The 15516-nt window shown below is 36.9% G+C and overlaps 1 protein-coding gene across 8 annotated transcripts in view; it reads left to right on the top strand.

The window, feature by feature from the left end:
* Positions 1-12900, top strand: part of CENPT (centromere protein T) — an 822208-nt gene extending 809308 nt beyond the window's left edge. For all 8 annotated transcript variants that reach the window (XM_033941803.1, XM_033941802.1, XM_033941796.1 and 5 more), the window contains one exon: positions 12124-12900. In XM_033941803.1, coding sequence (XP_033797694.1) covers positions 12124-12247 — 124 coding nt within the window. In that variant the 3' untranslated portion in view covers positions 12248-12900. The remainder of the gene's footprint in view (positions 1-12123) is intronic.
* Positions 12901-15516: the final 2616 nt, after the last annotated feature.

Raw genomic sequence — 15516 nt, 5'->3', positions numbered from 1 at the left:
GAGGCAGTGGTTTCCCCTCCTCAGCTTCTTTTAGTTGGGACAGAATAAATGGCTGATGCATTGTATGACCTTATGCGAGTTTTGGCAGCGGTGTCAGCGTTTTCCATCTCTGCCTGCAGAATGCTTTGCTGGTTATTCCACTTCCAAGGCTACTTTGGCTAGATTGCCTTTTCAGGGGCAGTTTTTGTTTGGCAAAGGTCTGGTTTCTGTGATGGATCATCATACTAAGACTCTGCTTGATAACAGACCCAAACCCTCCTGGGGTTCTGGTATATTTGATTATGTATGTTTTTATTGTGACCTGCTTAAGTATTAATCGGGGAAGAAATTTTTAAAATAAATTTTCAACATTCCGGAACTTGGAGGCACAGCATATGGCAGGTTGAAGTTTGAGCTCCCTCCCTTGGATTTAGTTTGATAGGAATTATTTGTATAATATCCTTTGCTTTTATCATATTTGGGAAAAATCTTTTGAGGATGACTTCTGTAAAACAAAAATCACAAGAGATCTCAGGAAAATCTTCAGTGAAACCGAAAAAATTAAAGGAAGACTTACAAGCGGTCGGTGGAATCTCATCCTCACTAGATGCTTTGGATGTTATTGAAATATTGGATAAATTGGAAAATATAAGTGTAACAATGGTGGAAATGAAACAAGAAATAAACAACATGAATGGGAAATTAGACATCATTACTCAGAGAATGAATAAAATGGAAAACAGAATTGAAAATTTGGAAAAAATACAGATAGAAAATAAAGAAGATCATAAAAATAAATATTATTACAATGCAGCAGAGATTGATTGATCTGGAAAATTTTTCAAGGAAACAGAATTTAAGAATGTTTGGTCTTAAGGAAGGATATGAAGGAAAAATATTATTTCCTTTTTGGAAGATACAATCCCAAAGATTCTTTCTATAAAAACAAAAATTCCTATTGAGATTGAAAAAGCACATAGAATTGGTACTAAACCAGCAAGGTAAGCCAAGAGCAATAATTTTTAAATTGCTTAGATTTAAACATGTATTGGACATTTTTAAAAGCAGCAAAAGAAATTAAAAACTTTTCATATAAAGACTCTAAATTAACAATAGTCCCAGATTTGGCTAAAGAATCAGTTATATTAAGACAAAAGTTTTTGCAATTGAGACAACCATTAAAAGAAATGGGGGCTAAATATGGACTTTTTTATCCGTCTCAAATGAAGGTTACTTATAAAGATAAACTTTATATATTCCAAGATCCTGAAAAGCTTAAAGACTTTATTTCAGCTCAAGAAATACCAATGGAATAACTAATGAGGAAATATAAAATGATATACATCTATTGACTAGAACATGAATAATTTGAAAAAGGAAATTAGTTATATTTTGTTTTAATTATTATTTTTATGATCTAAATGGCTGCCAGGAAAAATAACTGTTAACTGATTTAGAATTTTTATAATTCATACTTTCTTTGGGACAAAAAAGAAAAAAGACTTTTCATATGCTAAAATGTACTTGCTGAAGTCTGGAATGCTCTGGAATGGAACTTCGGAGGTGCTTGGTTCTAGTGCAGTAATTATGATAGAGTAGGGCTGTTTGAAATAGAAGCAACTGCAAATGCTGAGTGGGTTAAGTCTGAAGAAGAGTTTGGAGGACTGTGAAAAGAAGTGTTGAATGGGTGACACTCATGGATCATCGAATGTGGAGAATAAGAGTGTATAATGATTTGTATGATGAAGGATTCGTTGCGGCTTTGGGGGTTGTAGAGTTGAAGGCGGGAACAGTGGAGTTTTAGTGAACGGAAGATCGGAGGTGGCTAGTTGTAAAGCCTCTGACCTCTAATTTCCTGTTTCCGGGGAGGTTTTGTTACCGGGTGAATATAGCCATGATGAGTCTTTTATGCAGGAGATATGAATACAGATGAGGGCAGTGAAGATGCCCATAAAAGACTTAATTTAAGTATAATATTAAATGGCTATAAATACCGCTGGATCTAGGTTTCTAAGGTGATGTAAATCCTGGACTGGGCCCCGTGAAGTTTTTTGATTACAGCTCTCACTCCCTCCCCCTGTGGGCAACATGAAGTTCTATGAAGACCCGCAGCGCACCTCTAAGTTGCGATGAGAATTGCTTCCGTGTGTGGGACACTCCCTGGAAACTCAAGGAAAAAGTTGCTGCTGCTAAAGGCCCTGAAGAAGCGGAGGCAGCGCAAGATGGTGGTTGTCCAGGTGCTGCAGACGCTGTTCCTGCAGAAGAGCCACGCTGAGATTTTGTCGTTCATTTACTTGATGAAGGGCTGGGTGGCATGTGAAGCTGTGCAGAGGAATTACTAACGTTGTCAGGAAGAAAAGAGAATTAAGGAGTTCCTGGTCCTGGTACCTATTGAGGTATGGAATAATTTGGCTGAAAAAGTGTCTTTTAACCTTGAAGATGTAATAATAGTAGTATTTTCTTAGATTTCTAACCATAGCAGCCTCTGATCTTATCAGCTTACTTCATTCTGTGCTAAAGAAGCCAACTGGTACCACAGGAAAGAAGATTAACAGTTCTGCTGAGAGAGATCCAAATGATTTTTCATTGCCTGCTTCTTATAATGTTTCAGAGCCTACCAAAGGCTCTCATGCGGCCAAAAATTATTGAAATGTCAGGTACCTCTCAATTCCAGGAAGCTGTTCCAATTGTTGCAGAAAAGGAGAGAACAAGTCCAGAATTAGAGGAATTTTAATGTGGTCTTTAAGAAAATCTATAAATCTTGGTCGGCTTTGACCTAAGGCATTGACCCGAGGTGGTAATCTGTCAGTGGTTTCCAACAAATCCGTAGTCATATTAGATTTTGTTCATGTCTCTTCCGGATAAACTGATCCAGTGGGTTTGTGCCAGTCTTTTAGGACCCATATATATCAGTCCTTTAAACACCTTATCTCACCATGGCCAAGTCAGGAGGGATCTAAAAAAGCCAGGGTCAAGAAGAGTATGTTGCTACAATCCCTCCTGCAGACGCTTCTCAAGATTCATGCTCTAATGGGAGGTCAGCCTTAAGTAAGCAAGGAAAAGGGACTGCACCTCTGAAAGGTCGAACCAAAATGGAGCAGCCATTGGCCAGTCAACAAACCAGATGTGCAAAGAAGTTTTCTTCATTATCAGTTATGGTTTTATTGTTTTGATTGATGCTTAATGAAATTTATTGATGGCATTGAGGTGTAATAATGAATTTTGGTGTCATGCAGATGTTTAAGAAAATAGAAATTTAAAATATCTCTAATGAATTTATTAGGTTATTTTGATTGGTTAATGAATTATATTTAAATAACTTTTAAGAATATTGAATTAATATATCAAGATATAATTATATTTTAAAGTTACATTTATATATCAAATATTGATTAATATGGAATGGAAAACCTTATATAATTTCTATCAAGGGAGGGATGTTAGAAACTTGCCTGTTTTCGTAAGTTTGTATGGGAGGGACTGTGGGTGGGAATAGGGTTGGGTTATGGGGAGTTATTAAGTATGAAGTTAAATATTAATTTAAGGGAAGAGGAAAGAGGAAAAAATGGGAAGAAAGGAATGTTAATGAAAAGGTTACAACATAATAGATTATTTGTTCAGATATATGAATTTAGTAATAATTTTCTTAATGGAGGTTAAAATATATTCACTCAATGTAAATGGCCTCAACCATCCTATTAAAAGGGGGAAAAAAACACTTCCTTTCCTAAAACAACAGAATTGTGACATTTGTTTTATCCAAGAAACTCACCTGTCTGCTATTGAATCTAAAAAATTAAAATGTGGTTGGATAAAGCATTGTTTTTTTGCGCCAGCTATTGGAAAAAAAGCAGGGATAGCAATTCTAATTCATAAAAAGTGTAATGCCTCATTTAAAATGAAAAATATAGACCCGTCAGGAAGATGGGTCCATATAGACATGATAATAGGAAATACTACCTTGGCACTGTCCAATGTATATGCACCTAATTCAAAAATGGAATTTTTAAAAAATCTTCAGCAATTATTACCATTGGCTGCTTCTAATTTAGTTGTGGCTGGAGATTTCAATGCTGTTATAGATCCAATTTTGGATTAAAAAAACCTAGTAGATGTATGAAGTCATTAAGGTTAGATAATTTGATACAAAATTGTGTTTTGCATGATATATGGCGAATATTTCATTTTAATGATCGGGAATTTTCTTTTTGCTCCCAGGTCCATAAATCTTTCTCTAGAATAGATTATGTATTTGTTTCAGATTCCTTAGTTCAACATGTAACGCAAGCTTCTATTGATCCAATCATTCTATCTGATCATGGTGGAGTATGGATCAAAATAAATTTAATTGATCAAATGAATAATAAATCAATATGGAGATTTGATAATACATTGCTTGCAGATTCAAATTTTGTTGAGAGAATTCAGTCAAAAATTAATGAATACTTTCAGTTTAATATTACTAAAGATATCTCTATATCTATAGAAACAATTTGGAATGCATTCAAGGCTACGTAAGAGGACAAATTATTTCCTTTTCAACATTTACCAAAAAACAAATTAAAAAACAATTTTCCAATTTGGAACAAGAAATAAAGAGATTAGAATCACACTTAATTAATAATTGGGATAATTCTACTTTACAAGAATTATTAAAAATTAAAGGAAAGTATAATGAAATTTCTTCTAAATGGTAAGAAGAGACTTATTCTCTCAACAAACAATGTATTATGGAAATTCGAATAAGGCGGGAAGATTATTGGCAAATTATTTAAAAGTGAAAAAACGAAAAGTAAAAATAGGGATGGTAAAAGATGAAAAAGGGAATGCATCTTCTCAAACGGATGAAATTATAAAACAATTTTTGAAATTCTATAAATCCCTGTATTCTTCTGAGCCTTATTCGGACAAGGAAAAAGATGGATTAGAATTTTTAAAATTAATTAAAGGACCAAAAATTCCTGATGATATAAAAGAAAGCTTGGAGAAGCCTATATCACTAAAAGAATTACAAACAGCATTGGGGTCCCTTAGAGTTGGATCCACTCCAGGTGGGGATGGTTTTACAGTAGAATTCTACAAATCTTTTCAAATTACAATATTACCTTATCTGTTAAATTTATATCAAACACAATTAAATAATGGCAGTATAAAAGGAACTATGGCAGATTCGGTTACTACAGTTTTGCCAAAGCCAAATAAAGATCCCACATTGGTTTCAAACTACAGACCTATTTCTTTAATAAATGTAGATGGGAAAATACTGGCTAAAACATTAGCTTTGCGATTGGCTAAGGCTCTCCCCCACTTCATTGGAATGCATCAGACTGGATTTGTAGCTCATAGACATTCTTCTAACAACACCAGATTGGCCTTAGATATGTTAAATTTGTCCAAAGATATTAAGGATCCAGCTTTTTGTGTTTCATTAGATGCTGAAAAAGCTTTTGATAGAGTGGAATGGTCCTTTATGTATCAAACAATGGAATGGATTGGAATTGGTTCAGGATTCATACAAATGATTTGAACGCTATATAGCTCCCCTACTGCAAGATTATATATTAATAATAATTTTTCAGAGATTTTCAATTTGCAGAGGGGGGTTAGACAAGGGTGTTCATTATCTCCTTTGCTTTTTTGATATAGTATTAGAACCCTTGTTATTAGCAATTCAACAATCAAAGGAGATTCAGGGTATTCCTCGTAGAGATCAGGAATATAAGGTCTCTGCTTATGCAGATGATATTTTGCTTTATTTGAGGAATCCTGAAATGACAATTCCAAATTTACTTAATTTGATTAATGATTTTGGAAAATTTTCCAGGTATAAAACAAATTGGAGTAAATCAGAAGTCCTTCCACTTAATGTTTATTATACATCAGGATTATTTGATACATTTTCATTTGTCTAGAAAGAAGAAGGAATAAAATATTTAGGTATTTGGATTAAAAATACATTAGAAGAAACAATAAAAATAAATGAAAAATATATCTTACAGAAGGTTACAGAATTATGTGAGCAATGGAATCCTTTACATATTTCATGGTGGGGAAGAGTTCAAACAGTTAAAATGATGATTTCACCTGTGGTTTGTTACCAACTGGGAATGATACCAGTGTTTTTTCAGGGGTCTTTTTACAAAAAAATAAATAGTATTCTTACAAAATTTATTTGGCAGGGTAAAGTGACTAGAGTTGCCTTAGTGACTTTACAAAAATCAATTGCAGAGGGAGGGGTAAATTTTCCAAATTTATATAGGTATCATCAATCCTATATAATGCACCAAGGTATGTATTGGGTCCTCCCAGAACTCATGGAAAAATTACCAGATTGGTTAAGATTGGAATGGCAACTTATGTCTCCTATAAGGCTGTCGACAAAAACAAAAAAAAGGAACAAAATACCTTTAATACCCTTTTGAACCCGGATGGCGCTCAGAATCCAAGAATGGAATGGAAAAAGCTCAACGTGGGGAACAAACCCCTATAGAGTTTTTCACAGAATCTATCATTGCACCAACTGTTTGGGTAGAAAGGTCATTAAAAGTACTACTTGCAATTTTATATATCCATGAAGTGAATTTTGAATGTCCAACACCTTATAAATTCAAAAATGGTGAAATCAAAAAACTTAACTTAAATGTCCATACAGCGATGGTCCGGCAAGGTTCTGACACGTTTCGCCAAACTGGCTTCCTCAGAGAACCCGCTACGCTATGTGCGACCTTCAATTTTAAATCCTTCCTAGACAAAAAAAAAAAAAGAGAAGGTACTGCTTTACAATCTTCAAAGGAAAATAGTGTATAAAGTGAAACTCTCAACGCTGTCAGTAGGATACCTGATTCAGAGGAAAAAATCTTTCATTTCCTGTGACGTCAGTATTCAGCTGAGCACCCAGTACTTATGATGTGCTGAACTGTCTATCATCAGTGGAGAAACGCCCACCATTCGACTTCTCGATTCAACCCAGTGGGAGTCACTGTTCTCCAATGAAATATCCATCTTTGTTCATGTTTCCACAACCAAGCTTGAACATTGCCGCCTCTCATTAAATGAGCCACTTCCAAAACTACAAATTGGAGATCATTTAGCTGGTGAGAAACTGAGTGCCAATGTTGCACTAAGGGGGCCCCCATATCGCCCCTCCTGATTTTGCTCAAATGCTCAGTAATGCGAACTTTGATACTTCGAGTGGTGTGTCCGATGTACATCAATTTGCACGGGCATATAATCATATACACAACCTCCTGAGATTCACAATCCGTGTGATGTTGAAGAGTGTGAGACTTAGGTAAGTTAGGATGACTAATGCAAGCTGTTTCAAGAGCATAAGGACAAACTGTGCAATGTCCACATTTGAAATGACCCTTAAGATGTTCAGGAGTGCTCGTATGTTCACTAATAAACTGAGAGGTGGTAATATGATCTCGTAGATTTCTGCCTCTGGAAAACGCAAACAAAGGAGGTTGAGAAAAACCTTGATGTACCTGGAGAATATGCCAATGTGATTTGATGATCTTTTTAATGCCAAACGTGCACACCATTCGGGCTTCTGTGGAAACAGAAGAATGCTGTAACAGGTAAGTGCGGTGAGCATATAGGGCCCTTTTATAGGCCTTTTTGATGATACCCTGAGGATACCCTCTATCAACAAACCGTTGCCACATGTCTGCAGAACGTAATTTATACTCTTCTCTGTCGCTACATAGATGTCTGAGCCTCAAAAATTGGCCCACGGGTAAATTATCCCTCAAATGAACTGGGTGGTAACTATCGTAATGCAGTAAGTTGTTTCTATCAGTCTGCTTGCGGTATATGGTGGTTTCAAAATGGCCCTGACACAAAACAATCTGTATATCAAGAAAGGCAATCTGAGTGTGGGAAGTTGAAGAAGTGAATTGTAAATGTGGGTTGCAGGTATTGAGCCACTGTAAAAATAAATGAAAGGCATCTACAGTGTTCGTCCACACCAAAAAAATGTCGTCTATGTATCGTTTCCAAACATAGATATCTGTATAGTGAGTGGAAGTGTAAATATGAGTTTCTTCAAAATCTGTTACATACAGACATGCCAGAGTCGGGGCCATAGTAGCCCCCATAGCAATGCCCTGAATCTGCAAAAAAAATTCAGTATCAAACATAAAGTAGTTTTTTTGCAACGCAATGCTGGCAATGACTACCAGAAAATCTGGGCCGCCGCGGGAGTGGACTGCTGAGCAGGATGGACCTATGGTCTGACCCGGCGGAGGCACTGCTTATGTTCTTATGTTCTTACTCTGGCTGCTGGCAAATTGAGGATACCCAGATGTCTACGTACAACCTCAATGCACTGGTCTGGGTGATATTGGTGTAAAGGGCCGTGATGTCTAAAGTAACCAAAAGAGCCCCCTGGGGAACAGAGTGAGACTCTTGAAGCCAGTTTAGCATGGATGTAGTGTCTTTTATATACGACTTGGCTAGAGTGACCTGTTGTTTGAGATGAAAATCCACAAAGTCTGACAAAGGTTCCAACAAAGAACCTATCCCCGAAACAATAGGACGCCCTGGAGAAGTAAGACTTTTGTGAATTTTGGGGACAAAATATATGACAGGAATAACTGGATGGTTCCGATACAAAAAACGATACTCTCTGTCAGTAATAGTCCCATTTTCCAAAGCCTGCAAAAGGATATGCTGAATGAGGTCAGCGATCTCTACTGTGGGATCTATGGGCAAAGTTTCGTAGTACTGCACAGTGGTACAAATTATTATCTGGATTATTGGGGAAAAAAAGCAAGGAATGGTCTTAGAGACATTTGGAGCATTGAGATTAAGCACGAAATTACGGTATCTCAATGGCCACGTATTTGGTCTTGGAGAATGAGATGTACAATGTCTGCATCTATGGGACAAACGTGGGTTTTTTTGCTCCATAGAGCTTTCTGGACCCCTGTTCGTTTAAAAAAATTAGATAGCTCTAAATCTGATAGATGCTGGCATTGTCATCTTGAAGCAGGGACTTTAGATCATTTATTATTCTATTGTCCTTATATACTAGAATTTTGGAAATCAATTTGGAATCAAATTAATTCCCTGTTAGAAAATCATGTGGCATTATCATATGACACAGTTTTATATGGCATAGAAATGAGAGCAAAGAAACAAATATCATCTAATAATAACAAATTATTATTAATTTTAACTGGTATTGCCATTCAACAGATCACTTACAATTGGAAAAATTGGAGTGGACTTAATTATTGTTTCTGGTGGAATTCAGTTTGTCATATATATAAAATGGAAAAAGCGTTAGCTGTCCAAAAAGGGAGTTTCAAGAGGTGTGGAGGCCATTTATAGATTATTGTAAAGATTAAAAATTATTCTTTCCTGAATAATAAAGTTTAAGACATTAAGGGGGGTGGGGGGAGGGTATTTTTGAGTATATCTTGAATAAATCATCTTTATAAATGTATAAGGGAGGGAGATATTATTTTATTTTATAAGGATTAATTATAAGATGTCAGATGTTTTTGAAAGTTAACTTATGATATGTATTTATTGTACTTGATTTAAGATTTGAAATGAATAAAGATTTCAAAACGAAAAAAAAAAAAAAAATTTCCGTGACTCACAGCAATCTCGACCATATGCAAGTGCCACATTGCAGAGATTTTCACAGGGCTCACAATGACAGCATACTTGCTACAAGCATTCCCAGCCTTCCACCTCCCGTTCTGAACCATCTGCCTTAGACACAGTGACGCCTGGATGCACATTACATCTGACCAGTGGGTTTTGGACATTATTCGGTTGGGCTACAAGCTGGAATTTTCCCACCCTCTGACAGATTGGTTCATGGACTGTCCTACAGGTTGTCTGGATTGCAGGAGAAGCCACCAGTTCGTTCTTGCTCAGACTTCCAGAGTCCAAGGTAGATATGCCTGCAAGGCATCCCCGTGCAGAGCCCCGCAAGAGAGCAAAGCATACTGAAGAGGATGCATGTGTGCCCTTGCCCAAGGAACCACATCCAGCATGGCAACTATCGATCCCAGGACTTGAAGACAATCGCATTCCAATGGAGCCAGCCATTCTAGAACGGAAGAAAACTGGGCCCACAGTTTCTGAAATCTCAAATCAGAGTTTAACTGATGCAAACTTGCATCACTTGTTACAACTGGCAGTGATAAACATGGAACCAGACATTGACTATCTCATCAGCCAAAAGCAGGCCAACACTTCCCATTGAATTACTGGTAAGTTTATGTTGGTTAAAATTGTTCTTCATTTTAAATATTGTATTTTCTTTCATGTTTGTTTGGTTGTTGTTTTTTGCATTACAAATAAGATATGCGAACTGGCCCCCTGATTAAAAAGTTTGAGGACCCCTTCTCTAACCATTTGTTTGTGCTGACTCCTTCAGTTAAGTAGGGTACTCCTGCTTCCAAGGCCACATTTTCCAGATAGATCTGTAGAGCCATTTTGTCAACCTACACTCTTTCTGGGAAGCAATCTCATATTTCCGTCAAGGCGCATTCTTCCACGAATGTGGCTTCTTCATGGGCCGTGGCTTGAGCTGTCTCCCGGGAGGAGATTTGCAGGGCAGCAAAGTCATTGTCTTTTCACACGATTGCCAAATTTTACAGAAGTGGATGTGGCGGCAAGACAGCACTCTGTCTTTGGTTCCTAGTCTTCAAGGGCAGCACAGCAAGCCCACTGCTTTTGTATGTCCTATCTCTCTAGAATGTCTTGCCTATTGCAGTGAAAAAAGAGATTATTTATTTACCTTGGTAAGCTCTTTTCCAGTAAATAGGTGAGACATTCTAGACCCCTGCCCAGTCCTTACTGCGCCTGTCTATTGTTTTAGTCTATTTATGCTTCTCCAGGCTGATTCTTGAATGCCCATCAGCCCTTGGTGGCTCGGAAGATTTTGTATATATGTTTCAGTTTTTATGGGAGCAGTTTCTGAGCTCCTTTGTAGCCTGTATTGGCAGTTAACAATACTGTTGAGTTAATTCTTTAGCAGAACCGTTTGTTTATTCCTGTTTTTACAGATGCCTCTACTTCATGTGTATTGGGGGGCTCTCAGTGCTTGGGTACTAATTGTAGGTGGAGCTAGAGAACCCAGTGAAGTACAGCAGACACAGAGTGAAAAATCCGGAGTGGATTCCTTCTGCAACAGCACGCAGCTATAGAGAAATAACCCATCTTTCTAGAATGTCTTACCTATCTACTGGGAAAAAGCTTACCAGGGTAAGTATATAATCTCTTTTTAGCATCTACAGTGTTACTTCCAGAGCTGGTTTGATGTTTCTGTTGACTGTTACTTGTTCATTGAGTGTTCAAGAGTTAGTATATTTGAGCAGAACAGTTGATTTGCTTGGGAAATTTCCCATTGTTGTCCTTACTTCACCTGATGTCGATGGAGTTCTTGTTTGTTTGGGTACTAACTGCAAGTGGCAGTAGAGCTCCCAGTGAAGTAGGAGAGCCATGGAAAAATATCTGGAATGGATTTCTTCTGCATATGGCTCGCGGCCTTGGGGAGATAACCCGTTTGTCTAGAATGACACACCCATCTACTGGAAAAGATATTATCAAGGTAAGGACATAATCTCTTTTCTAGAATTTATTCTGGTCTTTTTCTTCACTGAAATTTGCTGGTTTGGAGGGTTTTTTTCTTTTAAGAGCTTTATGGGACTCAGCATGGGTTTAGCAAAGTATGTTTTGTCTTATTTGTATTGACCTTATTTTTGTTTAACTTTTGTATCTAGTAAAGTTTTAGAATAATTAATTTAGACTCGGTATAGTTCTTGCAGGGTTTTCTTCATGGTGGGGGGTTGCTGAGTGTTGGAATAGATGAGATTTTGCAGTACTAATGTTTATTTACATATTATTTCATTAGTAGACAAGTGGTATATCCATGTACCATTTTTTCACTTAAAATATTATGTAAGAGTGAATAATTTTGGTTAATTGCCTTTGGTTAATTGCTGTGAAAGTTAATAAGCAAGATATATCCATTGTATACTATAGTTCAGATAGTTTCACTCTGTTTATATCCATCATGCACTGGAAAAAAATATTCTAATAGTGAGCTGCCATGTTTTTATACCAAGATAGTCTAGTTTGGTTATAATTGGCATTATCTTTTCTTCCCTCTGAATGAAGGCAGGGGCTAGTGACCAACAAGATGCCCTTACATGTGCTTATAGAGCGTCATCTTCCTCTGGAATACCGCAAGTTGCTTATTCCTGTTGCTATGAGTGGAAATAAGGTCATTCCAAAGAAGTAGACAACATGAACAAATGATCAGATTCTAAACTTTGTGTTTATACTGTTAAAGCATTCTAATAAACTTATTTTAAAATCATTTGTTATTACTTGAAGATTGTGACTTTATTTACATTCAGAAGAATGTTTTTGTACCACAACTCAGAAAAAAACTCTATGTTGAAAAATTGTGTTAATTTGAAAATAATTTTGTACCCATCATGTATTCTGAAAGTGGTAAGCAGCAACATTGTCATATCTAGCTGCAGATTTCTTGTCAAAATTCTGTGCTCTTACTATAGCTAGAGTCCATGAACCAATCTGTCAGAGGGTGGGCAAATTCCAGCTTGTAGCCCAACCGAATGGCAAAATAGTTGAGAACAGAAAATGACTGCTTCCAAAATAGCTCTGAGCCTCATTTGTAAAAATCATAAATTGACTATTTAATGAAAGTTGTTTTGTCTATTGTTAAACTGCAGTACATGTAATATATGATCCAGAAGTTCTTTTGTATTAATAGTGGAAAATCATCAGAATTAGTAATAGGCAAAATAGAAGTTAATAGAACTTTTTTTTATTTTTCATGCTATCTTAACTATTCTTAAAAGCCGGTATCTGTGTGTGGGTACTTATTGTACAGGGATACATAATAAATGAACAATATGAAATATTCTATTCAGTATATTGTTTATACTACTTTTTTCTCACTCTGTTTAATATAGAGATATACTGATGGTTGTCAGTTTGAAAGTGGCCCCCACAATATTAGGTGGTAGGGGTTAAGTGAAAGGCGTACTGACAAACGCCAGGTCCCAGGTTCAGTTCCCTCACAGATGACTCACCAGGAAGTAGAATAATAGACACGACCAGAGGTGATTGCATAAAGAATATATTATAGAAATAGTCTTACAGAAAAGTAATATTTATAAGCATTACAATTAAGCAGAGAGCATTACACTTAAGCAGAGAGCAAGCAGTCTCACTGCCTTACAGAGGTCAGAGGCAGAGAGGGACATAGAAGCTTGTAGTTCTAGGAAGCTTCGTGTTAGATAAATAAAGGGAAGGATAGATAGAGAGAGGGAGAGTGAAGACCGAACCAGAGTGCCGAGCAAAGAGCCAAGAGGTAGTTAGATAGAAAGAGAGAGAGGTGTGTCTTGATAGAAAAAGAGAGCTGTATGTGTGTTGCAGAGAGCAGGCTTTTATACCTTGGAATCTTATTCTGAATAGAGAAAATATTGTATCTCCCAGTATCTTTCTGTTTAGAACTTGCAAACTGTTTGAGACAATGGTCAATTTAATAGACAAAGGAGGGTGAGAAACCTGATGGGATTAAGTCTCTGGCTTGATCTGTGCACCATTATCCTAAGCACCCTCTTAATCAGACATTAACACCTTTTAGCTAGTCATGATTCAATCAGGGCAATCAGGGCTACTTGCACACAGAGTCTATCTGCATTCCCATGCCAGAGTTAGATCGATATAATCTCCCAGAGGCCTCTAGGCTGACATGCAGTAGGTTCTATTGTTCAGTAAATAGGTTGAAATGTAAAGCAGAGCATTCTTAGGAAGGTTGCTGTCCTGAATCCATAGATCCAATGAACAGGAAACATTTTGTGGAAAGAATAGGTGAAAACAAAAATGTCCAGCTCCAAGGTAGTAAAACGTGTGTGAAGAAGTAGAGGAGTAGAAGATCTTTGCGGACAGGGAGCAGGAGGATGAATTAGTCCAGCAGGAACTGACAGTCTCTTTAAACTGGTGAGATGCATACTTGAGATGAAATGATGTCTGCACAGGATCTGTCATTCACTGGAAACTGGTAGTGTTCACCCTTGGGATTAAATGATGTCTGTGCATACAGGGAGGGATACACCGGCTTGAAAAGAGTCCAGATATCATTCAGCAGCTGTACTCCAATGTGATCCAAATAAGAGATAAAAAACGAGAGAGAAACCACTGAATGGATAGAGAAAGAGAGAGAGACCAGGTTGCATGTACTGAATGTGGCAATATGTGACAATATTAATGCATTTACTTGGTATAGTTATGGCAAAAGAGAGACAATATTCAGTTACTTAAGGTTCTTAATCAGACATTCCAAAAAGATATATTTTTGTGTGCTGCATATAACTATTATGGCACATTCAGAGAGACCATAATTATGTAATAAACTGAATGGTTCATATCTAGTGAGCACCATAGAATAAACACTGTATAACCTTTTCTTAAACATATAACCCCTAACTAAGCTACATTTAGAATATGAAAGCTATAAGTAAAAAGAACATTGTGCAATTAGGCTAGTAAAAAGTGGGAAAAGAGCTCTAGAAATGGCCAATGTTATTTATCCTGGGGTACCCACTAAAGTAAAACAAGTAGACAAAACACAGACCACATGGCACAGACAAAACATAAAACACAAAGTTTTAGGCGTGAAGCTATTTTTCCATCTGTCAAGTGTGCAGGGCTGAATTTAACTCTGCAAATAAACACATTGTTATAGAAAACCAAAATAAAGATGAACACATAAGTAATACAAATAATGTATATCATAACCATCTCATATTCGGAAAAAGGCACAAAGCTAATGTCTCTTTGGAGCGTCTCTATCTCTGCAGTGATAAAGAGGATCCTTGGAATACATTAGAAATATCTTTGTGCCCAAACTGGTCTGGGATGGCTATGTATATATCCAAACTGCTGCTAAGAAAAATAAAAAACATTTTAAATTGGCAACATCCTAATTTCAGCTAAAACAATAGGAAGGAATTTTTTCCAATTCACAAACGTGCCAGCTGTGGCTTTCCTGATTTTGTCTTTAATAGTCCTGTTCATGCGTTCGACAATACCGGAACTCTGTGGGTGATATGGGAGATGAAATTTCCATTCAATGTGGAGTGCGATAGCTAAATCTTTGCATACTCTGGCAGTGAAAGCAGGACCATTATCTGAGTTAATGTGTGTGTGACATCCCCACCTAGGGATGATTTCGCGAAGTAAAATGTTCACCACAATCTGAGCAGTTTCATTTGTAGTGGGAAAAAACTTCAGGCCATTGGGAGAACATGTCAACAATAACAAGGGCGTAATCCTGGCAAGTCCCGGTGGCATGAGGAATATGAGTAAAGTCAATCTGTAAGTGTGTAAAAGGAGAAGTGGGGTAAGTAAGGTGTCGAGCTATATATGTCTGTATCAGGGAGCGAAGGTCAAGAATGAAAAAATCACTGGCAAGAAGTTGAAATGTCGAGCGAACACTGCGGTGACCAATGCCATGATATTGGGCAATGAATAAGG

The sequence above is a fragment of the Geotrypetes seraphini genome, chromosome 4 (assembly GCF_902459505.1).
Source record: "Geotrypetes seraphini chromosome 4, aGeoSer1.1, whole genome shotgun sequence".
Classification (NCBI taxonomy): Eukaryota; Metazoa; Chordata; class Amphibia; order Gymnophiona; family Dermophiidae; genus Geotrypetes; species Geotrypetes seraphini.
Note: the sequence above shows the minus strand (reverse complement) of the source record. Positions and strands in the feature narration are given on the sequence as shown.